This window comes from Carlito syrichta, unplaced genomic scaffold (genome assembly GCF_000164805.1).
Source record: "Carlito syrichta isolate Samal-C Ts95f unplaced genomic scaffold, Tarsius_syrichta-2.0.1 Scaffold302085, whole genome shotgun sequence".
Classification (NCBI taxonomy): Eukaryota; Metazoa; Chordata; class Mammalia; order Primates; family Tarsiidae; genus Carlito; species Carlito syrichta.
In genome coordinates this window covers 993378-1019547 of record NW_007246181.1, presented here as the reverse complement: position 1 = coordinate 1019547, position 26170 = coordinate 993378, and the positions used below count along the sequence as shown (strand labels likewise).

The following is a 26170-nucleotide window of genomic DNA, read 5'->3' as shown; positions in this document are numbered from 1 at the left end:
TTTTATTGTAGAGATGAGGTCTTGCTGCCCAGGCGGGTCTCGAACCTGCGGGCTCAGGCACTCCACTCACCTCAGCCTCCCAAAGGCGCGGCATTACAGGCTGAGCCACCGAGCCGGGCGGCCTGTTCATGTTTTAAGAGTACAATGAATAAGCAAATGTGCATTAGTAAAGTGCTCTTGATCTTATCTGATCTTGTACATTGAAGAGATAGTTGAGTCTCTTTCTTCCATTTTCTTTCTCTTTTTCTAATCTGAGTGCTGCCTAATTTAAAAGGAAAGCAAAAAGGTAAAACAATACTCCAAAACAGAATATTTGCTTCTACTTGAGTCATGAGTTTGGCTTTAGTAAACTGAAATATAACCTAATATAAAACCTGACCTTTAGGAAAAGTGCAGTTGTGTACTTTGTGATAATAGGCCTACATGAAGGTTGAGAACCTAACACTGCCCAAATCTTTAGATCTAATGTCTATAAATTAGATGTGGTTTTTTTTTTCTTTTTCTGTTTTACTCAGGTGGTAGAGAATGGGAGAGTACTTTAAAAAAAGAAAAAGAAAAATACATTTCAAAGATCTGTGTTGGGAGACAGTGTTAACCAAGTTAAATTAAACAAAACAGATGTGGGACTGTGTAATTTAGTAGAATCTCTAAAATCTAATCTCTGTAGAATTATATCATTAGCAAATACATATTCAGTGGAAGTAGTGAAGGAAATAGATTTTCACTAGATAAATTCCTCAGAATACAAAGACTAGGTTCAATTAAGATTTGATCAGGCCAGGCTTGGTGGCTCAGCCTGTAACCTCAGCACTTTGGGAGGCTGAGGTGAGTGGATTGCCTGAGCCTGCAGTTTTGAGCCTGGGCAACTTGACGAGACCTTGTCTCTACAATAAATCAAAAATTAGTCAGACATGATAGCCCGTGCCTGCATTTCCGGCAACTTGGAAAGCTGAGGCAGAAGCATAGCCGGAGCCCAGCAGGTCAACGCTGGGGTGGCTGTGAGCGTGTCACTGCACTCCAGCTTGGGCAACGGAGTGAAACTCTAACTCAAAAAAAGAAAAAAAAAAGATTTGATCAACGTAAACTTAAATTTAAAGATTAGGAATTTGGGGAATTTTTAAAAGGAAAACCTCTGATTTTTTCATTTATTTTGGCTCAGATTTTTCATTTAAAATTTGTTTTGTTTTGTTCTGGTTTTTTTTGAGTTGGAGTCTCACTCTGTCGCCCAGAGTGGAGTGCAGTGGCCGCTTCCGGCCACCGCAGCCTCGACCTGCTGGGCTCCAGCGATCCTTCAGCCTCAGCCTTCCAAGTAGCTGGAATTATAGGCATGCACTACCACGCCCTGCTGATTTTTTGATTTATTGTAGAGATGAGGTCTCGCTGCCCAGGCGGGTCTCGAACCCGTGGGCTCAGGCAATCCACTCACCTCAGGATTACAGGCTGAGCCACCGAGCCTGGCTTAAAAAAAAAATTTTTTTTTTTTTTTTTTTTTATGTCCATATTGTTCATTAGCTTTTAAAAAATATCTCGGGGAATGTGAAATTATCACTTAATAACTCACTTATTGTCTATAAAGAAATTGTTCACAAAAGTCAAAGTTGTAAGAGAATTTTTCACTCTCCTTTGAAGTAATTTTATTAATGTAATAACATTAAGCTCCAAATTGAACTGTAAAATGGAAATTGCCTATCTGTATTCCTACATTCTAAAATGCTTTTCCTATGTAAAAAGACACATTATAGGTTTTCTGTAAAAGAGCAATAGGATTCTTGTGCAATACAGTTTATAGTTGGCTAGCTGAGGCAGGTAAAAAAAAAACTTAATATGTTTAAGTCTTAACACTGAAGCAGTGACTATTTTTTTTTAATTGACTTTCTGCTTGAGACAGAACAGTACATCTGTAGTATTTTTGAATGAGGGTTGAATTTATTGAAGACTCTCCTTCCCTCTTAAGCTAAATCTCTCTGTAGTGAAAACAGTAATAGGGACTTGTTTTATGATAGATGAATTGAGTATCTTAAAGCATATGTAGATTAGTTGTGAGTCAAATGAATTGAAAGAGTTTAGCCATCTATAACAATTAGTATTATATTGATCACAATTTGTAGTAATGCTGGTCAGATTTTTGATAGTTACACTTTGAGTCTTTTTAAAAATTTTTTTATTATAAAGATGTGGGGCACATTTCAGGGTTAGGTACACAAACATCGATCATGCAGGCACCCTTGTTGATGAGGTATGCCCCTCCCTCCCCTAGCAGCTTCCCTCAACTGCCAATCTCACCCCCACCTCCAGTTTCCCACTACTGCCAAATCGCTTTCTTATAGTCTTGTTTTTTGATACTATAAAGGAATGAAAGCATGGTAATTTTCACTGTACATTGTGTTCATTTTTTTCTGATTTTTTTTGGATTAAAAGTTAGGTTTAAAAGCAAAATGTATACTTTTTGACTTTGTCATTTCCCTCTGTGAGTAGAGGAAATAGTCAAATCAGTGGTATTCAAACAGAAGTATTTATGGGGAGGAGGGGAGACTAATTTGGATAAGTTTAGGGAAATTAATTTTCAAATCTTCAATTTCTATGCCTACTCTCTTCTAGAATTGATCTTCCTGAGAAAAATGCTTGCTGTGGAAATTCCTCTCATATCCTCATATTCTCTTCTCTCACTTGACTGAAGACAAACTTTTCTACCCATCTGAATCAAATTATGGCATATTGCTGGGTTGTGTGGAAGGTCAATTTCTAGTTCTTTTAGAAATTGATATACTGTTTTCCATAGAGGTTGAACTAGTTTGTACTCTTACCAACAGTATAGAAATGTTCCCTTTTCTCCACATCCTCGCCAGCATTTGTTTTTTTGTTTTGTTTTGTTTTATTAATGATGGCCATTCTTACTGGAGTTAGGTAGTACCTTATGTGGTTTTGATTTATGTTTCTCTGATGATTAGTGAGGCTGAGCATTTTTTCATGTGTTTGTTGCTGCTTCTGTATCTTCTTTTGAGAAGTGTCTGTTCATGTTTTTTGCCCATTCTTTAATGGGGCTGTTTGTTTTTTTCCCTTTGGCACATTTGAGTTCCTTGTAGATCCTGGATGCTAGGCCTTTGTCAGTTATAGAGTTGGCAAATAGTTTTTCCCATTCTGTGGCACGTATATACGATGGGATATTACACAGCCATAAAGAATGACAAAATTATGGACTTCACAGCAACTTGGATAGATTTGGGGTCCATCATACTCAGTAATCTATCACAGAGTACCACATGTTCTCACTCATGAGTGGACCCTGAACACCTATCATAATACTACAAAAAATAGATTGGCAGTAGCAGGACACTGCGGGGGTAGGGGGGAGCACATAGCATCAATAAGGGTACCTGATCCTAATCCAGGCAAAACGAGGTCTAGTGGGAGGCCCAACACTTCACCTGTAGCTAAACCACTTATGTATGCAATCCTGACTTGTACCCCACAACTTAAAAAAAAAATTATGGTATATGCCTCAGAATTTTACAAACCTCCAGGGCACTAAAACAAAAAGGACAATTTAGTGATTACTTGTTTTTATGGTGATTGCTTACCATAAAAGCATCACTCCAAATTTTTCATTGAAAGATATATTTTCAGTTATTGTTTCTTGTTATGTTTATTATTTATGAAAATTTATAATAATATTATGCATTTTTGATAAATTGTGTGCCAGGGCTATTGCAGTAATTCAATCTAGAGGACAAAAATTGAATATTTAGAGTATTACAGTCATTCGAAATTAAGAGTTTAAATACTCATACATACATATTATAGATATATAGATATATACATATCTTCAAGTATTGTAGGATGATTAATGAAAGATTTTCAAGCATTCAGGGATAGCACATTCAAATAACATTCTGTGGAGTGAGTGGAATGGAAAAAAATTTCAAGGAGAAAAAGAGAAGATGCAGAATTCTTTAAAGAAGAGGTCTTTATGGTATTTTTGTTTATTTGGATACGTTTAAAATAATAACAAAAGTTTTGTTTTAAAATATCAACATTTATATTATACAGGATATTACTTTTTTTATAACTGTTTAAAACAACATAAAAATTAACAAAGGGCTGCATAATTTTTCTGTTACTTTAGTAAGCACAAACAAATTGAAAATCATTGGTTTACATAGCTTCCTGTGAGATGAATGGATAATAGAAGCTTGCTTATTTATGATTATTAATAAGTGGGAGAAATGACAGATCCTTAAAAACTATTAGTAAAGTGCTTCATTGCTTTGAGGTATGCCTATAACTCAATGTTTGCCTGGCAAAATTATAAATTTCTTTGGATAAAGAGATTCTGAAACCTGACATTTCTCCTTTAGTCTATGTTGAGCCAAATGACATATCAGCTTAAATGAATAAGTAAATGTATTAACTGAATCTGGCAGTAGGTACAGATATTAATAATGTTGGGCCTGTCTACAGATTGATAGGTGCTCCCTACTACAGTGACCTCTAACCTTGTATAAGTAGGTTTTGTGTTGAGGAAAAAAACTAAGGCAACAAATCTGAACCAGTTACTTAGTTAAGATTACTTATTATACAGTCTTTGACATTTAGCAGTAGAAAAATAAATGTTAAGTTTAACATAGGTAGCAAATAATGCCTATGTGTAGCATCTCACAAAGTTTTTTACATTATTCATAACTCATTTAGTTAATGTGCCCATTTGTTTCCATGTTTTTAAATTATTTTTTTAAAGTAATTTCTAAACTAAAACTTGAAGTTGGTGAATAATGACTTGATATTCTAAAGCTAGGTTAGCTTTATCTTTTTTTGTCTTCTGAAATAAAAGTTAGTTTGCTACTCTACTGACATTGATTCATGAATTTTGAAAAGGATAGGTTAAGGTAGATATCACAACTCACTAATTTGCTTTCCGAGAATAGTTCGTTAATACAGACTCAAGAGGAAATGTGCTTTAGTGTTATGAGATCGCATCAAGAGAAGGATATATATATTATAGATACTTTTCTGTTACTAAGTGCTTTTTAATTCATCATGGTCAAAGAACATACTTTGTGTGGTTTCAGTTCTTTTAAATTTGTTAAGTTTGTTTTATGATCCAGGATATGGTCTGTTTTGGTGAATGTTCCATGTGTACTTAAGGAATGTGTGTATTGTGCTGTCATTGGGTGGGGTGTAATATAAATATCATTTAGATCTAGTTAGTTGATAGTGTTGCAGAATTCTTCTCTATCCTTTGCTGATTTTCTGTCTATTCAACTGAGAGAAGAATGTTGAAGTCAGCAACTATAATTGTGGATTTGCCAATTTTTCCTTTAAGTTTGAAAAGTTTTTGTTTCATGTATTTTGAAGTTTGCCCACTTCTCCTTTTAGTCGTTTTTGTTGTTGGTTTTTGAGACAGCATTTTGCCTCTGTTGTCCTGGCTGGAGTGCAGTGGTATAATGATGGCTCATCACAGCCTTGAAGTCCTGGGCTCAAGCAATCCTCCTGCCTCAACCTCCTAAGTAGCTAGAGCTACAGGTACATGCCACCACACATGACTAGCTTTTGTGTGTGTGTGTGTGTGTGTGTGTGTTTTATTTGTTTGTTTGTTTTTGTAGAGACAGGGTCTAACTACACTGGGCAAGCTGATCTCAAACTCCTGGCCTCAAGCAATACTTCTGCCTTAGCCTCTCAAAGTGCTGGGATTACAGGCATGAGCCATTGCATGCAGCCCTATTCTTTTACTTTTAACTTTCCTATATGATTATATTTAAAATTAGTTTCTAGCCGGGCTCCCTGGCTTAGCCTGTAATCCCGCGCTTTGGGAGGCTGAGGTGAGTGGATTGCCTGAGCCCGAAGGTTCGAGACCTGCCTGGGCAACTTGGCGAGACTTCATCTCTACAATAAATCAAAAAATTAGCCGGGTGTGGTAGCGCGCGCCTGTAGTTCCAACTACTTGGAAGGCTGAGTCAGAAGGATCGCCGGACCCCAGCAGGTCGAGGCTGCGGTGGCCGGGAGCAGCCACTGCACTCCAGTCTGGGCGACAGAGTGAGACTACAACTCAAAAAATAAAAAATATAAAATTAGTTTCTTATAGACGCATAGTAGGCATTGAGTTAAGTCTTGTTTTTTTTAAGTTAAATTTGACAATTTTTTTTGTTTTAGTTGGTATGTTTGCACTGTTTAGATTGAGTATAATTATTGATATGTTTGGATTTATGTCTGTTTTTTAAAAATTATTTTTCTGTTTGCCCCTCTGTTTTTAATTCTACTGATTCCCTTTTCCTGCCTTCTATTGGATTGTTTGAAAGTTGTTTAATATTTAATTTTAATTTGTCTATTGTGTTTTTAACTCACTGTACTCTAGCCTGGATGCCAGACCCTACTTCTTAGGAGAAAAAAATGGATTCTCTTAATTTTCCTTCACTGAGAGTGTCTGTCTTGCCCTCATTCCTGAAGGACATTTTCACTAGATATAAAACTCTGAGTTCTGAGTAATAGTTTTGTTGTTATTGTTGTTATTGAGTACTTTAAAAATTTGCCCCATTGACTTCTGTCCTCCATGGTTTCTGCTGGGAAATTCACAGTTATTCGAATTGTTCTCCTGCTGTATAAAGACATTGTTTTTGTGGCTACTTTCAAGATTTTTTTCTTTGTCTTTGGTTTTCAGCGGTTGGATTATAAAATATCTAGGCATGAATTTCTTTGCATTTTTCCTGTTTGAGATTTGTTGGACTTGAAATATGAGTTTATGTCTTTTGCCAAATTTGTGAAGTTTTCAGTCATTATTTCTTCAGCTTTCTTTTCCAGTGTGGCACCATTCTTTTTTCTCTCCTGGGACTCCAGTGATGACAATATTAGACCATAAAACTTTAGTCCTTAAAACTTTATATTTCTTCTTTTTAAATCTTTTTTTTTTTTTTCTTTCTCTGTTGTTCAGATTAGGTAATTACGACTTCTCTATTAGCAAGATAGCTCACTCTTTGTCATTTCCATTCTTCTGTTAAATTCATTCAGTATATTTTTACATTCGGTTATTGTATTTTTCAGTTGTGAAATTTCCATTTTTTTTCTTTTTTATGTGTTCTCTGCCTTTCTTTTACTTCATTTGAAGAATGTTTAATCTTACTTCCTTGGAGCATAACTGTAAGAACTGCTTTAAGGTTAGTTTAATAATTCCAACAAATTGGTCATTTTGAAATTGGTGTCTGTCGACTTTTTTCTTTGCAATTTCTTGAGACTTTTTTTACTGATTCTTTGAATGTCAAGTAATTTTGGATTATATCTTGAACATTTTGAATCTTATGTATGAGGCCTGGGTCTCATTTAAATTCTATTAAAAAAATGGTAATTTTCTGCTTTTTTTTTGTTACTGTTGTTGTTGTTGTTTTTCTAGCAGGGAATGACCAAGTTAGGCCCAACTACAAATTTTGACTTGCCTTATGTGTACTGTGACTACAATGTTTAGATTTCAAGTTTTTGCAGTGCTGTTCAGATCTGTCCTGTGTGTGTACTTCTCAGGAGCCGGTCTGGGACCTGTGCAGTGGCCTGTTTTGTAGTTCAATTATCCAGGTTTTTAGTGTGCTGTTTAACGTAAGATCCACACATGTGTAGTTCAGGGGTGAGCCTGGGAGTTCATAGACAACTTTATGAAATCCGTTTCTCGAGCTTCCTCATATCTTCAATCTCATCAAGAGTATCTGGTTTCTAGAGTCTCCCAGTATAGATGAGAAATAAGGACATGAAAGATGTCCTTTCACAGGAAAGAAAGGATGTGCAATATCATTTGTTGTCAGGGAAGTACAAATTAAAACCACAATGAAGGCTGGGTGCGGTAGCTCAAGCCTGGAATCCCAGCACTTTGGGAGGCCAAGTTGAGAGGATTGCCTGAGCCCAGGGGTTCAAGACCAACCTGGGCAATTTGGTGAGAGCTCGTCTCTACAATAAATCAAAAAATTAACTGGGCATGGTGACGGGCACCTGTAGTTCCAGCTACTTGGAATGCTGAGGCGGAAGGCTGAGGCAGAAGGATCTCCTGAGCAGCATGCCACTGCACTCCATCCTGGGCGACAGAGTGAGACTGACGCAAAATAAAACACAGTGAGATACTACTGTGTACCCACTAGAGTGCTTAAAATTTAAAAGTTTGAGCAACTTGTTACATGCTGATATGGGACTACTGAAACACTGATACATTGCTGTGGGAATATGAAAATGTTGCAATCTGGAAAACAGTTTCTTACAAAGTTAAACTTACCACAGGGTTCAGTCATGCTATCTCTATCTGTCTATATCTATATCTATATCTATAGCTATATCTATATCTATATCTATCTATATACTTCTTATGTTTTAAAGCAAAGTTTATTAGAGAAAAAAGAGGAAAGAGAAACATGCCAGAGCTAGCATGAGCAAGAGAAACCACCTACTCCTAGGTATTTACTCCAGAGGTTCGCAACCTATTTGGCATCAGGGATAGGTTTTGTGGAAGCCAATTTTTCCATAGATGGCAGGGAGGATGTGCAGTCTAACCTCACTGCTAGTGTTAATCTGTGTTTGCAGCTCCACCCCAGATCATCAGGCATTAGATTCTCTTAAGGAGCAGGCAACCTAGATACCTCACATGTGCATGTGCAGTTCACAGTAGGGTTTGTGCTTCTGTGAGAATCTAATACCACAGCTGATCTGACAGAAAGCAGAGCTCAGGTGGTAATGTGAGCTGGGACGGGCCATGGACTGGGAGCTGGGATCTAGGGACTTTCTGGGTGACACAAATGTTCTATACCTTTAGTGTGGTAGTAGTTATATGACTATATATACGCATGTACTTAAATGGGATGAATTCTATAGCATATAAATTATACTTTCATAAGACTGACTTTCAGAAAAGCTTTAAAGCACCATGTTAATCAGAGAGATTGTCATAATTGTTTTGAATCAGTTGCTACTTACTTGAGTAAAAGGAAATTATTTTAAAAACTGTATACTTCAAAGAAGAATAAAATTTAAAGTATCATGCAAAAAGATTTGTCTTGTATATGCTGTTTTACAATCTTCTTTGATTAACATGTGGTAAATACCTTGACAATAAATATATGTCTGCAATACTTCAAATGGTTGCATGGTTGCCCATTTTATTTTATTTTATTTTATTTTATTTTATTTTATTTTATTTTATTTTTTTGAGTTGGAGTCTCACTCTGTCGCCCAGACTGGAGTGCAGTGGCTGCTCCCAGCCACCGCAACCTCGACCTGCTGGTCTCCGGCAATCCTTCCGCCTCAGCCTTCCAAGTAACCGGAATTACAGGCATGCACTACCACGCCTGGCTGATTTTTTGATTTATTGTAGAGATGAGGTCTGACTGCCCAGGCGGGTCTCAAACCCGCCGGCTCAGGCAGTCCACTCACCTCAGCCTCCCAAAGGCGCGGGATTACGGGCTGAGCCACCGAGCCCGGCGGTTGCCCATTTCATATCATAATTTACTAAGCTGGTCCTCCTCCATTTGGGGCATTTAGAATGTTTCCAGTTCTGTTCTCCTTCAGTTTAAACGCCATACTCCTCATCCTTATAACAATTATCCTAGAATAAATTCCTGACAAAGAAATTTCTATATTGAGGTCATCACTATTTTAAAAGCTTTTATATATACTGTATTTTACTAATAGTTATCCAGAAATGTTCTATAATCCTTTGTTGTTTTTTTCTTAATCTTTAATTTTAAAAAAATTTTATGATAGTTTTTTGGCCAATAGATATTTTGCAGTTTTTAGGTAGTCAAATCTATTATTCTGTTCCTTTCATAGTTTCATACTACTTTGATGTCATACTTAGAAAAAAAGAGAATAAAAATACTTACGTTGGTTTCTAGTTTTGTTTATGTTTTCATTTTTATGTTTAATATGAATTAAAGAGTTTATTTGGTATGTTATTAAGTAAAACTCCAGCAGTATTTTTTTCCACCTTGTTAACCGGTTTTATTTAGTAACAGTTACTGACAATTTTTTCCCCAATGTTTTTTGTTTTTTAAGTCGGCATCTCACTCTATTACCCAGGCAGGAGTGAAGTGGCACACTCATGGCCACTGCAGCCTCAACTTGCTGGGCTCAGGTGATTCTTCTGCCTCAGCCTTCGTAGTACTGGAACCACAGGCAACACCACCACACCCAGCTAATTTTTTTTTTTTTTTTTTTTTTTTAGCTGGAGTCTCACTCTGTCACCCAGGCTGGATTGCAATGGCATGTTTACAGCCACCGCAGCCTCGCCCTACTGGGCTCGGGTGATCCTTCCACTTCAGTTTTCCAAGTAGCTGGAATTACAGGCATGTGCCACTATACCCTGCTAATTTTTTGATTGATTGCAGAGATGAGTTCTTACTAAGTTGCCCAGGCTGGTCTCAAACCTGTGGGCTCAGGCAGTCCATTCACCTTGGCCTCCCAAAGTGCTGGGATTATAAGCATGAGCCACCACATCCAGTCACTTTTTTTATTATTTATTGTGAAGATGAGGTCTTGCCAAGTTGCCCAGGCTAGTCTCGAATCCCTGGACTCAGACAATCTTCTTGCCTCCACCTCCCAAAAAGCTGGGATTACAGGCATGATCCACTGTGCCCAGCCTTATTGGTTTTAAATGCCTCCTTTACCAATTCTAAATGCTTTTGTTTCTGTGATTTCTGTTTTGTTCCACTGGTCTGTTTATTTTTATATCTGAAATGAACTGCTTTAGTTTTATAATATGCACTTTAATAATCTGACAATGCAAGTCCTCTCTTATTTCTCCTATTTTTGGATATTTTCACTCATTTCTCAGAAATTTTTGGATATTTTCACCCATTTCTCAGAAATTCTCACAGTTATTATTCCAAATTAACTTCTAAATAATTTTGTCCAATTGCAGTAAAAAAAATCTATTTTTTGCATGATATTTATAAATTAACTTGGAGGAATTTGTTATCTTTATAAGCCTATTATCTAGAGGCTGATAATTCTTTATTAAAATCTCCCACAGTCATCAGTAAAATTTTATAATACTGATTTATATTATGTATTTTATTATACTTCATCATATATATTTTGTGTGTTTTGTTGCTGGGATCTTCTTTCTGTTATATTTTCTGATTATTATTATTTTTTAATCCCCTCATATTTTCTGATTATTGCTGAAATATAGTAAATGTTGATTTTTGAATTGGTTTTTAAGTAGTCATCTTTTTGTTTTCAATATCTTTTTACATGACTTTTTGTTTAATTTAAATATGGTCTTATCAAAGGAAAATCTAGAAATGTATGTCAAGATTTAACTGTTATTCTGTATTTCCAGTAAATTCTACACTGTAAAGTTAATGTTACAGCTAGATACACTGTTCACTGTAGTATTTCCTTAGGTCTATAGGACCTTCAAAAAAAGAGGCTTGTCTCCATGAATCTGACCTTTAGTTTCGGATTATTTAAAGGGATGTGTGTTTTTTTTAAAAACCAATATTTATAGTGGGTGATCTGTAGGACGAAAGGCTACCAAATGCATTTTGTTCTCTCAGAATTGTCTTATTTTTAAAAGACTTCTGTCCTTCCTACCTGCTACCCTGGGGGTATATATCTGTATGTGTCATTGGTTGAAGCTGGCAAGTTACAGTTGATCCTATTAAAATTACATCTAAAACCCTGAGTAGGTAACTCTCTAAAATGTTACTGTAAACTTGGTCTTCTGCTGCTGCTTCGCTAACATTTCTTGAATTGCTACTGAAGTAGGACAATTAAGGAATAGGCTAAAGAATGCTAGGACTGAAGACTGATGATTATGGTGTCACAAGAAGTCTACTTCGCTGCCTTCTGGCATAATTAAAGTGTGAGTTGGTTATATTTTCAAATTAACACAGCTATTAAATTTTTAAAAACCTAGATTAGTTCAGATTTGCACTGCTCTAAAATTGTTATTAAAAAAATCTGTTTTTTTTCCTCACCAAGACTCTAAACTCTGGATGGAAGTATGTATCTTATTTATAAATTCCAATAATCTTAGTATAATGTCTTACACAATGACCATAGTACCAAAATAGCAGTAAACATTGGAAAAGATTTTTGGTTTTTTTTTGAGTTGGAGTCTCACTCTGTCGCCCAGACTGGAGTGCAGTGGCCACTCCCGGCCACCACAGCCTCAACCTGCTGGGCTCCGGCGATCCTTCCGCCTCAGCCTTCCAAGTAACCAGAATTACAGGCACGTGCTACCATGCCTGGCATTTTTTAATTTATTGTAGAGATGCGGTCTCACTGCCCAGGTGGGTCTCGAACCTGCGGGCTCAAGCATTCCACTCACCTCAGCCTCCCGAAGGCGCGGGATTACAGGCTGAGCCACCGAGCCCGGCTGGAAAAGATTTTTAATAAATATCCTATACAATGAATAACATGTATATGTCCACATGTATATGTACAAGTGAGAGTTACAAAAGATGTTCATAGGTCAGCAATGACTAAAGATGACTAATGTCACCTAATGACTAAATATGACTTGGTTACTAGGCTTGTGATGGTTATAAACCATCTATTCTGCACATGCTCTGAGAAGACAAAGTCTGTTTGACATCTCCACATGAATATTTAGTGGGCATCTCAAACTTGATTAATTAAAGACAGACTCTTAATTTCCCACTACCCCAACCTCCTTTCATTCAGAATATATTTATTAATGGATTACTATTGCCAGGTACTGTTTTAGTGTTTGGAATACTCATCAGTGGGCATAGCAAAGACCTCTGCCATTGTGTTGCTTATAATCTGGCAGCCAGAAACAGGCAGTAAATAATAAACATAATAAGTAAATTATTGAGTATTATAGAAAAAAGAATGAGGTAGAAGAAAGCAAGAGGAACTGGGAGTGTTGGTGGGATAGGCTTGGGGATAGTAGTGCAGAGAAGTAAATAGCAATTTTAAATGGGAGGTCAGGATGACCTGACATTGTCAAGTTGAAGTTGGAGCAAAGTGCTAGAGGTGCAAGAGTTAGTCAAGTAGGTTTATCTGGGGGAAGAGCATTCCAGGCAAAGGGAGCAGGTGAAACAAAGTCAGGATGTGCATCTCGTGTATCCAGTGAACAGTAGGGAGGCCGGTGTGTGTAGTGCAGAGCAGTGATGGCAAGATATAAAAGGAGGCTTAATAGGGAAAGCTGGATGATGGGGGTCCTTAGGCCACTCTAAAGACTGGCTTTTAGGCTGAGTGAAATATAAGGAGTCATTGAACTGTTGTGAACAGAGGAATAACATCTGACTTAAGATTTTAATAGAATTACTCTGGCGCCAGCTCGGTGGCTCAGCCTGTAATCCTGCGCCTTGGGAGACTGAGGTGAGTGGATTGCCTGAGCCCGCGGGTTTGAGACCCGCCTGGGCAACTTAGTGAGACCTCATCTCTACAATAAATTTAAAAAAAAAATTAGCCGGGTGTGGTAGCGGGCACTTGTAGTTCCAGCTACTTGGAAGGCTGAGGCGGAAGGATTGTCAGAGCCCAGCAGGTCGAGGCTGCGGTGGCCAGGAGAGGCCACTGCACTCCAGTCTGGGTAACAGAGTGAGACTTCAACTAAAAAAAAAAAAAAAAAAAGAATTACTCTGGCTTTCTGTTGAGACAAGAACATAGAAGGGCAAGAACAAGAATAGGAAAACCTGTTAGGAGTGATTGCGAGAAATAACAGTGGCTTCTGCAGGGCCACGGTAGAGGAGGTGTAGATAAATCTTTGAATTCTGGATATATTTGAAGTTGGAGCTAGCATGATTTCCTGACACTTTGAATATCAAGTATACTGTTGGTAAGAATTTAGGATAGAGCAGCCTATAAGGAAAATATTGTTGAGGTTCCTTGGAAACCTAAACATAGAATTATTATATGATCCAGCAATCCATTACTAGGTGTATGTCCAAAAGAATTGAAAAGAGGATCCTGAAGAGATGTTTACAGCCCATGTTCATTACAGCATTATTCACAGTTGCTAAGAGGTAGAAGTAACTAAATATCAATTGACAGATGAACGAATAAAGAAAATATGGTATATACATAAAATGGAATCTTATTTAGCCTTAAAAAGGAAGGAAATCCTGTCATATGCTACAACATGGGTGAACTGTAGACATTATGCTTAGTGAAATAAGCCAGTCACAAAGAGACAAAATACTGCATGATTCCACTTATATGAGATATCTAAAGTAGTCAAACTCTTAGAAAGTAGAATAGTGGTGCCAGGAGCTGGGGGAGGAGGAAAGAGGGAATCGTTTGATGGGTATAGAATTTCAGTTTTGTAAGATGAAAAACCTCATCTTTTGCACAACAATGTGAATGTAGTTAACACTGTTGTACCATATACTTAAAAATGATTAATATGGTAAATTTTATATTATGTGTTCTTTAACACAATGAAACGAAACAAAACAAAAACAAAGCCCTTCCAGTGGTTCCTTTTGCACTTAGAATAAAATTCAAAACTCTTTACCCTCGCTGCCAAAGCCTTTGTGATTCTTGTTTTGCCGGTATCTTTTGAGCTCATCTTGTATCATACTTCCCTTGTCCATTATTGTCCACCCACAGCAGCCTTCTTTCCATTTCTCAAACTCACCAAACTTTCCCTCTGTCTGGATCATTCTTTCATGTGACTTTTACTAGGCTGGCTGCATCTTGTTTTTTAGATTTTGGCTTAATATTACCTCCTCACAATGGCTTTTTATGACTACCTAGCCTCTAGTTGCCACCATCGCTAGCTGTCACATCACTTGATTTAAATTTTCTGTACTGCATTTCTCACTGTGTGGTATTTTTGCTGTTTATTTTTGTTAACTGTGTGCTTCCCTTATTTAAGAATTTAAGTTTTGGACGAGCAGGGACCTTATCTATTTAGTTCATCACTATATCCCCAAGCGCCTAGAGCAGTGCCTGACATGCATAGTAGGTGTTCAATAAATATTTGCTAAATGAAAATTGAACTTCCAATACTTAAATTATCATTTCTTGAGAAAGACCACTCTTTGCCACAACCTCCAAACTTGCCTTTTTGAATCTTTCTTGAGTTTTTCTGTCTACATGTTCAACTAATACCTCAAACTCGGCATGCCCCTCTCTGCTCAGTTACTCTTCCAAACCTTGCTTCTTCTCTCTTTAATGACATCATTGTTAATTATCCCAGTTGATCTGGCTAGTGTTTCTCTTTGGTTCCTTTCTTTCCCTCACCTTGTTTTAGGCCTAATTACGTTTCACTTGAACCATCGGAAAAGCTGCCTATGTGACCTTCTTGTTTCCCATCTTTCTCCTCTCCAGACGAAACTACCTTCTATTCATCATGGCACTTTTCTTTTCAAAACTAACAAAATGCAGTATTTTTTTTTTAATGTCTTGAAGAACCAAGGAAGCCTTATTCTCAGCCTCTCTTAGGACTGTGCTTACCTTTCCAACCTGCCCTTTACTGCATCCTTGCAGCTCTGTACTCCCACTTAATACTGTGACCTGTCTGCCTCACAGCTGCTGATCAGCACACATCAGACCCTGCTACCTCACACCTTTACAAAGCTACTTCCCCTGACTAGAGTGCTCTGAATCCTCACATCTTTTGCTGACTCTTACAGTTTTATTTATCTTTATTTAAAATCTAACAAAAAAAACACCTCGCCCAAGAAGCTTTCCCAGATCTTCCCTCAACTACACCATTGGAATTAGTGGCATAGACCTGTAATATCTCTATTTAATCATTTTTATTGTGTAAAATATACATACTATAAAATTTATCCTGGTAACCATTTTTTAAGTGCACAATTCACTAACATTCAATACATTTACATTGTAGTACAACCATCACCGCTGTCCTCTATTGTATTTCTTTATAGAAGTTGTCTCCTCCTCCAGACTATAAAACAAACACTTGGTCTTATTTATAAATGCTTGAATTTATAATGTGAATGAGTGTGAATACAATTTGGTCATCTTCCTTATACTGAGATTAGACAGCACATAGCCAGCATTGGTATGATCCTGTTTGGGTAACTTTGAGGTTGTGTTCAACTTCCTTCTGTGTACTTCTTATTCAAAATAGCACTGACTAGAATTCACAGAGCCCTGGATTTTTAAGTTTTTTGTGCAGTTTTGTTTTTACTAGCTTTAGATGCTCCGCACTTAGCCTAGCTTTTTTGTATTAACAATACAAAACCTAGCTTTTTTGTATTAACAATATTTATTCTATTATGCCAGTGAAATGGAGCATACTGTGTTAGGTAAGGTGGAAATTTCAACAAATTTCAAGAACTAGATGTGCTTCAAAGCACATAATGAAACCTCAACAGAAGTGAAATTAAGAGTTTAGGCTCCAATAATATTGCTGCTATTAATTTTGTCAAAGTTTTGTTAACTTTTTTGTATGGTTTGCTTTTCTTCACTGTTTCATAGGGCCCTGTTCTTTGACCAATTCCTAATAAGTTGTACTTTAGACTATGACATTTTCTTCAGAAACAATTTTCAGAATTGTCTTTTTGTGTGTGTTCCCTGTCTGCCTTTTCTCTTATAATCAAATCAGCAAGTATTTTTAAGCATCATAGAATCTGAGCATTGGAAGGGTCCTTTATGATCATCTAACACTAACTTTGTATATAAAAAATTATGACCCATGTTGATACCAAAGCATTCTCATCGAGTAACTGGCAGAAGAATATATGACTCAAGCACACCTGTTAGTGCTGTCAATGAAAGATAAATTATTCTCCTTTCTTCTTATCTGAAGGATTCTGTATCACATCATCTGAGATGCATTGGGGGTGGGGAAAGATGACCCTCAAAGTCCATATTTTTACTTTGACTTGTCAGAGAGAAAAAAAAAAATCAGTTTAGAAAAGGTTGGGGAAAAGAGAGGTCCTCCTTGCCAGGCAGATATTTACCAGGATTTTGATGAATAGTGGGCATTGACTGAGCCAAACCAAGGTTTGTGTGGCATCTTTCAGGGATAATAGAAGGAAGTGACTAAGGTCATGGCCCATTTCACGTGCAAAAAAATGGACTTTGGAAAGCGCTTGATATTATAAGTATTTGTTTACTCACATTTCAGGAGCAAGGTGAGATTATAGAGAACTTACACCCCCTCCCTTCTCTACTTTTTAGTCTTTATCCACTAAAAACAAGATGTGAGGAAATCAAGTGACAAGAATGTTAGGTTAGTAAGCTTTCAACAAAGTAAGTGTGGGCTTATAAGAAGGGCCTAGAAAAACACAGAATTTTCTTTTGGAGGTAGAGTCCTTTGTAGTACAGGCTCCCCCCACTAGGTAAGTGTCCTAGGAACCCATTGGCATCAGTGTACCAGCTAGCATTGTGAGAGGCTGCATTCAGCTTCAGTGAATTTTTTTGGAGATTCTTTCAATGCTTTTGCCCAGTTCATGTTGGGTGATTTACAAGTGCACCTGCCCACAGCACGCTAAATGTTTAGCAGTTTTTGAATAAAAATGGCATAACCCTCATGCCCCACCCTCCCTATTCACCCAGTCTTGCCCTGAGCCACTTTTTGTTGTTTCCCCTGATGAAGAAAGCCTCGGAGGGAAATGTTCTACTGATGTGGAAGAGGTGAAACAAAAAACAGTAGAAGCACTAAATAAAAGACATCAAAATTGATGAGTTCAAAAACTGTTTTCAGCAGTGGGAAAAGTGTCTTTGTAGATGTATTGCACCAAATGGAGGGTACTTTGAAGGTGACTAAAATTTAAACATGTAATAATAAATATACAATTTTTTATAAATAAATTCTGGGTTTTTTGGGGTCCCCCTCATATATAGGTGTAAAAGTGGTAAAGGTGGCTGACCATGGATGTTTATTCCTCTTTTAATTCTGTCTTCCATTTAGTGCATTTTGAATGAGTTTATGTATCCTTTATTTTTCCCTGATTTGTGTAGTTGTGCCACCCTAGATACAGTCTTTCTTTTTTTCTTTCCACCTTCTTGATAGAATAGTTAGGTTCTTAATTAGTTAAAATAGTAGGTGCTTAATAATGCTTTGGCCTGAATATTTTTCACAACTTTAAAATTATGTGGGACAACCCCTTTGGGTCCTTTCCCACTGTGGGAGCTTTTCTGTCCTCTCAATAAATCCTGCTTTTAATAAATAAATAAATAGATAGATAAAAATAAAATTATGTGTACCCTTTATTATCATTCTGTTATGAGTATTAACCTCTTTGTGTCTCACTTCTCACATCTGTAAAATGGGTAAAAAAGTAATATGTATCTCATATACTTGTTGTAAAGAATAAATTTTAATACACATAAAATTTATAGAATAGGTCTGGCATATAGTAAAAACTCAAATATTGTGCTATCATTATTTATTGTTATTAACTGCACTCTAATTCAAGAGCCTACTCCAATTTCAAATAATTCAATGAAAAGAAAATGTATACATGCAGAGATGACTGGATTGAATTCTTCAGTCTTTTGGAGAGTTGAATTCTTTTCCTTCTGAGAGTAAACTTATTTATTCCTTCATGTTACAGGTGGTATGCAAGATTATAATTATGTATGGGCTAACTGTTTTGAGATCACATTGGAACTATCTTGCTGCAAGTACCCACCTGCTTCACAGCTTCGACAAGAATGGGAGAATAATCGTGAGTCTTTGATCACATTGATTGAAAAGGTAAAAGTAGATGACTTGAAGGTTGGGGTATAGAAACAGGATTAAATAAGGGAGAAATTTGGTTGTATGTGAATGACAATCTGTACAATATTAGATATCCTTTATCTTATTTGTTTTTATGATCTGAGAGTATGGATTACCATTAAAGATTATTAGATTATAATCTATTAAAACATACTCTAGCTCTGCCTCCCCTGCCCTTTACCCCCAACTGGCTGCTCCACAGGGCTCCCTTTGCCTGACTTAGAAAATGGTGGTGGTGAAATAATTATCCAAATATGTACTACTAGGCTCTTACAATGTCATGTGATCATATTTGCTAGAGAGCCTTTACCACTATATAACCCATGGATGTCAGTTTAATATAAACATCAGACAGGGTAATACAACAATCGGGTATACCAGAAATTATACTTTGTTGAGAAAAGTAGAAGTCTGGTTTTGAGAAAAGAGAATTTTAAAAGAATCTTACTGCTGTAGAGTTCAGACACATATGACCAAAGTTTAAGGATTTAATACTTTTGTTTATGTTGTATTTCAGTATCAAGGGATTGAAAAATGTTTTGGGGAGAGACAAAAGGAAGCTTATTTTTTAGAAATTCTAACATCAATGCAGAGGGAAGTTATGTCCTCCTGCCTTCCAAGTCGATGGTCTTGGAGCTTTGATTCTTGTTTCTTTTCCTTTTTTTAGGTTCACATTGGGATTAAAGGATTTGTTAAAGATTTAGTAACGGGATCTGGTTTAGAGAATGCAACCATCTCAGTGGCCGGTATTAATCATAATATCACAACAGGCAGATTTGGTGATTTCCACAGATTGCTTGTTCCTGGAACTTATAACCTTACAGTGGTTTTAACTGGGTAAGATTTTAAACTACGTACACTCTTAATTAAAATGTCAAGCCTCTGTTTTATATCTAAGACAGAAACATAGTATAGTAACTGTTATTCATTGTAGCTGGTTTATATTTCTCCTTATTTTCTGATTCTTCTTTTTATAATGAGAAAATATGACTGTGGAGATTTTTTTGTCACATACTAATAGTACAATTGAATGTAAAGTATAATTGTATCATTGGTAGGAAGGACAATTCTAAAAACTTAAAAAGATATTCAGCCTCAATGCTAATTGAATACCAGAGTAGAAGAAACCCAGGGCTCTGTAAATGATATTTTGAAGAATTGTCTTACCTTCAGCTTTCTAATATATTAAACAAGAGGTTTCCTACCTCCCCTGGAAACTTTTCTGGAAGCTGACTTTGATAAGGATTTAATTCATAACCATTAATTCTGAACTCTACTACTTGGGAAAGAAGTTGGAATGACAATTAGAGGCACTGCAAAGAGTATTGTAGTATTTGAGTATTGTAGCTATAGTTACAATTAAGTAACTACCTCCATCTTTCAGCCTATTCTTTCCTTTGAATGTCACTTTTTGTAAATATTCTAATGTGTGGTATCTGAGAAGTTTTGATAAGAGAAATTTAATCTAGGCCAGGCACAGTGGCTCAGTAATCCAGCACTTTGGGAGGTCGAGGCAGGAGAATTGCTTGAGCCGAGGATTTTGAGGCCAACCTAGGCAACATTGTAAAATCTCATCTCTACAAAAAATTTTAAAAATTAGTTGGGTGTGGTGGCATGCACCTGTAGTCCCAGCTACTTGGGAGACTGAGACAGAAGAATTGTCTGAGCTCAGGAGTTTGATGCTGTAGTGAACTGTGATTGTACCACAGTGCTCCAGTCTAGGCAACACAGTGACATTCCAACTCAAAAATAGGTAAATAAGTAAAAAAGACTTAATCTGGGATTCTCTGTGAGATAACATCTTAAAACTCTTAAATTTACACATATATCTTTATTTAGTTTGAGTTTTGATAGACCAGTAAATAAGTGCAAGAATATGAAAAGGCTACTGTGCTTTTATAATAGTAAAACATTGTGTATATTAACTCCAAACCACCTACATTTTCAAATATTTTTTTCAGGTATATGCCATTGACTATTACTAATATAGTGGTGAAAGAAGGACCAGCCACAGAGGTGGATTTTTCTCTTCGGCCTACAGTAACTTCAATAATCACTGGCACGACTGAGGCTGTAGCAACTGCTAGCACAGTTGGTATACCTAATATTCCTCCTGGAACATCATCCTCCTACCAGCCAATTCAGCCAAAGGATTTTCACCACCACCATTTTCCAGATATGGAAATCTTCTTGAGAAGGTTTGCCAATGAATATCCTAACATCACTCGGCTTTATTCTTTGGGAAAATCAGTGGAGTCAAGAGAACTTTATGTGATGGAGATATCTGATAATCCAGGTGTCCATGAACCAGGTAAATTGGTATGGTCTTAACATAGTTTCAGTAGTGCCTTCCAAAGCTATGATCTATATTGTTATGTTTCATCCAGAAAGATCGCCTATAGAGTGTATAACTGGAATTTAGAAAACCTAACTAAAATTAAGGAAAAAAGATAATGTAACCAATATTTCCCATAAAAGAAGAAAATCCATTTGGTAGTTTATATTAGGTATGGTATTTAATATGTGTGCATAGATTAGATTTCTTCGGTCAATAGTCTTTTTATTTCATATTATATGGCCTATATCTGCTTTGAGCCTGCATAAACTATGTATTAGTAAGGAAGCTACTTTATAAGATATTTCTGAAGCTTTTTTTTTGGCTTCCTTTGCCAAAATATTTTTTAAAAATTTTGATACAGCATTTACATATGTTGGGGGAAAAAACTGAGAGAGTTCATGGTAGTCATTGAAAAAGAGAAAAAAGTATTCCATGTAACTATTTTGTTTTCAGGTGAACCAGAATTCAAGTACATTGGAAATATGCATGGAAATGAAGTGGTAGGAAGAGAGCTGCTATTGAACCTCATTGAATACCTTTGCAAGAACTTTGGAACAGACCCTGAAGTAACAGATTTGGTTCGTAGCACTAGAATTCACCTTATGCCGTCCATGAATCCTGATGGATATGAAAAGTCCCAAGAAGGTAAAGAATAACTGTCTATTAATGCTTAATCTTTTTATTATCATATTGTTTCTGGTAAACTGTATTTCATCCCCACTTTGCATAGGCCGCAAAGAAAGAACATCATTTGGAAAGGCAATCAGGCTTTATTCAGTGGCCAAAGGAAAAAAATGCGGAAGAGGAGCTCATATTCTAAAGGCATCTTCCTGCCAAACAGTGGGAGCAATGGGAGTTTTAAGGAGTTGGGTGCAGGGTGGGAAATGTACGCAAGCATGAACAGAGTAGAGTTCTAGACACACAGGCACAATTCACAAACATGCTTCTTCATGTGTCACATGTATGTGGTGGTGACTTTCTCTTAAGGGAGAGAGTTTTCACATTAATATAGTAATATGTTAATGAGCTAAAGATAACTGATGGGCACCTGCTCTGGTCTGCATCAGTCTATGCTGGTCTGCACCAGTTTTTTGGGGATCTATATCTCTTCTGTTTTCTGGCAGGGCATCACATGGCTATTTGTGGCACTTGGGCCAGGCCATCTGGTTTTCTGAAGCAATTGTGCCTATAGATAAAGAGACTAAAGAAAAACTGTTAAAGCTTTTCCTGGGAAGAAGGGGTTGGGAAACTGTGCAAGGGTGACCAACTGTGCTGGTCAGAATTCTTAAGCACATGCTTAGGTATTAATGACAGCAAAAACAAGAAACGTGAAATGGCTGTCAAGACCATCCTGGTGACAATATGGCAGTGCTTATTTTGGTGCAGAAGAGAATTTGAACTATTTTGTTTCCCTAGAGTTTCTTCCTATTTTTTTTTTCTTATAATTTATAACTGGTTTTAGCTCTTGTATTCTTGCAAGGTGGTCCATCCATTCAATAATTAGGTGATGAAGTTTATATTTAATGATGTTTTCTACTTTGTAATGGCTCTTATTTACTAAAAATAGCATAAGATTTTTACAAATTATTTCATTTTGACAGTAGTTCTCATTTAATTGTTATTTTGGGAATCTTATTTCATAAGTGAAAAACCAAACCAGATATCTTTTGAAGCTAGTGACTCGGTTTTGACTCTCAGTTCTGTTTTCTATGCATATTCAAAACTAAGTTATTGACATCCCATTCCTGTGACTTCTCTGCACGAACCCATCTCTCCTGGGGCAATATATTAAGAGCTGAGAGAGCAAACTTACACAGGCCACCTTATGCAGTCACTAGGATAGTAGAACCCATTTTTTCCCAGCCCATGCTTTCTTCCAGGCAATGATATCTCTAAGCAGAATAGGCACCACAATATGATATGGAATCTCATATCTTATTACTCGTACTGATCACAGGGAGAATCAACTAGTCATTAGTACCCAGAAGCTCTCTTGAGCAAATGGGCTCAAATTAATTCTTAATATTATTAGAACCTCCTTTGTCAGCATCGTCCATCCCTCCTACATCTACCCCAGACCTTTCTGAAAGGTGGAACTAATTACCACTGGTGAACCCTCCAGTTCACTTTCCTTCATTCACTTGCAGTTTTTCTCATTATAATGACAATAGTAGGGCTCTCCCCTATTAAAATGGAATATATACAGTTAAGCTTAAATGGAGCCCTTTCACTCCCATCAGGTTAAACTTCCACCTATGTTCTTGACTAACTTTACCTTTCTGTGATCACTTCAATGTAAGCGTACCACAATTTTCTTCTTTCCATTTGGTCTGTTTCTTGTGATGTCTTAGTGAGCTTTATATACAAGAAAGGAGTGGAGAATCCCACTCTGATCTGTATTTTCTACTCAACATTGTGATCATATCATTGTATGTTGAGCAATGCTTTAATATAATTTGTGTACTTGGATTTTTTTCCTCCTAAAGTAGGACCAGAAGGCAAAAATGAAAAGATAATGGCTTTACTTCTTTGTTCAAAAGAGATAAAATTTTCCAGTACCCAATGTAAAAAAAGATGCAGTTGATAATAGTGAAGCCTGATGTGTCCATGTATGCGTTGGATTAAAATATAAGTAAGCATGTCTTAAATGTGAATCCTTTATCATACAGGAGATTCAATAAGTGTAATTGGCAGAAACAACAGCAACAACTTTGACCTGAACCGAAATTTCCCAGACCAGTTTGTTCAGATCACAGACCCTACCCAACCAGAAACTATGGCTATAATGAGCTGGATGAAGTCCTATTCATTTGTATTGTCAGCAAACCTGCATGGAGGTATGGTAACTTTATATTTCACTAATTAGTTCTTGTTGAGAGCATTTGAAAATACTGGTGGAATTTTATCTGTTTGTATGCTTTCTTAAAATGAGTATCCTGTTTTTGCTTTTATGGCAGACAACAATAAATGTCTTTTCTCATTACTTTTTAATGCAGTTTCCTGGCTATTTATCCCTTCCTTCTTTCTCTTTTTCTCTCTCCCCTCTCACCCCACCTTCTCTTCTCTCCATTCACCCCTCTCTTCGTGTCTTTCCCCGCTTCTCTTTTCTCTTCCTTTTCTCTTTCCTTTCTCCTCTCTCCTCTTTTTTCTTTTTTGTTTTTTGTTTTTTGAGTCAGAACCTCACTCTGTTGCCAGGCTGGAGTACAGTGGCACGCTCACCAACACCCCAGCCTCGACTGCTGGGCTCAGGCAGTCCTTTTGCCTCAGCCCTCTGAGTAACTGGAACTACAGACATGTGCCACCACTCTTGGCTAATTTTTTTTACTTTTTGTAGAGACAAGGTCTCTCCGAGTTGCCCAGGCTGGTCTTGAGCTCCTGGACTCAGGCAATCCTCTGCCCCCAAAAGTGCTATAAAAAGTGTGAACCACCATGCCCAGCCTTCTCTCTCCTCTTTCTTCTGTCCTCCCTCCTTCCTTTTCTCTCCTCCCCTCTTCCTCCCATCCCTCTCTTCTCCCCCTCTTCGTCTCCACTTCTCTTTTCTTCCTCTCTGCTTCTCTTTTCTTCCTCTTGTATTTCTTCAAGTATTTTAAATTTAGCCCTCACACTGGGAACTTGGTAACATGTTTTTTGTCATTCATAAAAATCAAACACTAGCAAATCCAAATGTTTAGTCCAATTTTCTCTCTAAAGTTGAATAAACTCTTTATGTAAATTTAGATTTTGATATTCTTTTATCTTCTACTTGCTATATCCTTAACCGACACAATGACCTCATTCTCGTGTAGTGTCTGAGCTTATATACCTCCATATAATTCAGGAGGAATGAATCGGTTAAACAGAAAGAAAGGTCAAGATTTATAATTATTACGATATCCAGCTAGGGTTGTGTGAGTTAGAGTGAAGGTATTAATATCCAAGAGAACTGAAAACATATCCACACATAAACTTACTTGTATCTGAATGTTCATTTATTCAGTGTAAAATGTACATGAATGTTCATTTAGCATTATTCATACTAACCAAAAAGTAGAAACAACCTAAACAACCATCATCTGATAAATGGATGAATAAAACGTTGTATTAATATATTCATACAATGGAATATTATTTGGCATGAAAAGGAATCAACCACTGATTCATGCTACAGCATACACATACTTTGAAAACATTATGCTAAGTGACAGAAGCCAGTCACAAGAGAACATATGTCGTATGATTATATTTTTATGAAATATTCAGAATAGGCAGATCCATAGAGACAGAGAGTAGATTAGTAATTGCTTTGGGTTAGAGTAGATAGTGGTAGGAGGGAAGAGGGAAGTGGCTGCTAATGGGTTTGGGAGTTTCTTTTTGGAGTCATGAAAATGTTCTATAACTAGATAGTGGTAATGGTTGTGCAGCCCTGTGAGTATAAACAGCTATAAATGGGTGCATTGTATACTATGTGAATTATGTCAATAAAGCTACTAAATAAAATAGTGACAAGTATTAGCACCAGGGGTAATAGGGAAGAAATTTAGTGTCAGCATTTGTTGGACTGTCCAAAATAGGCAGATCCATAGAGACAGAGAGTAGATTGGACTAAAAATTGGACTAAACATTTGGATTTGCTAGTGTTTGATTTTCATGGCATATAGAGTAGCTTGCCATTTTAGAATGACAGTACATACTGATGGATATTTAGATTTAAGAAGTAGGGAGTGTATATTCAGGGCAACTTGAATGTGTGTTCCCAGGTTAAAAGAAAAAAGTAAATTGAGATTCGCAAAAAAATTGCTTTGAAAGATTGCCAGTAGTAGAAAAAAGGAGCCAAACGGGAATTATGAAATTACACCTTTTGGCAAAATCATTTTTTGTTTTATTTTAAAATACTTTATGCATTTTATGCCATGTTTTATAGAAAAAAAATTTTTTTTTTTTGAGTTGGAGTCTCACTCTGTCGCCCAGACTGGAGTGCAGTGGCCACTCCTGGCCACTGCAGCCTCAACCTGCTGGGCTCCAGCGATCTTTCCACTCAGCCTTCCAAGTAGCTGGAACTACAGGTGTGTGCTACCACGCCCGGCTAATTTTTTGATTTATTGTAGAGATGAGGTTTCACCAAGTTGCCCAGGCGGGTCTTGAACCCACGGGCTCAGGCAATCCACTCACCTCAGCCTCCCAAAGCGCGGGATTACAGGCTGAGCCACTGAGCCCGGCTA

The 26170-nt window shown here is 36.9% G+C and overlaps 1 protein-coding gene across 1 annotated transcript in view; it reads left to right on the top strand.

Annotated features, from left to right (window-relative positions):
• CPD (carboxypeptidase D) overlaps positions 1–26170 on the top strand; it is a 70726-nt gene that overhangs the window by 14308 nt on the left and 30248 nt on the right. Inside the window, exons 3-7 of the mRNA XM_021711351.1 lie at positions 18468–18610; positions 19302–19471; positions 20596–20945; positions 21426–21617; positions 23642–23809. Of these exons, the coding sequence (XP_021567026.1) occupies positions 18468–18610; positions 19302–19471; positions 20596–20945; positions 21426–21617; positions 23642–23809 (1023 nt within the window). The remainder of the gene's footprint in view (positions 1–18467; positions 18611–19301; positions 19472–20595; positions 20946–21425; positions 21618–23641; positions 23810–26170) is intronic.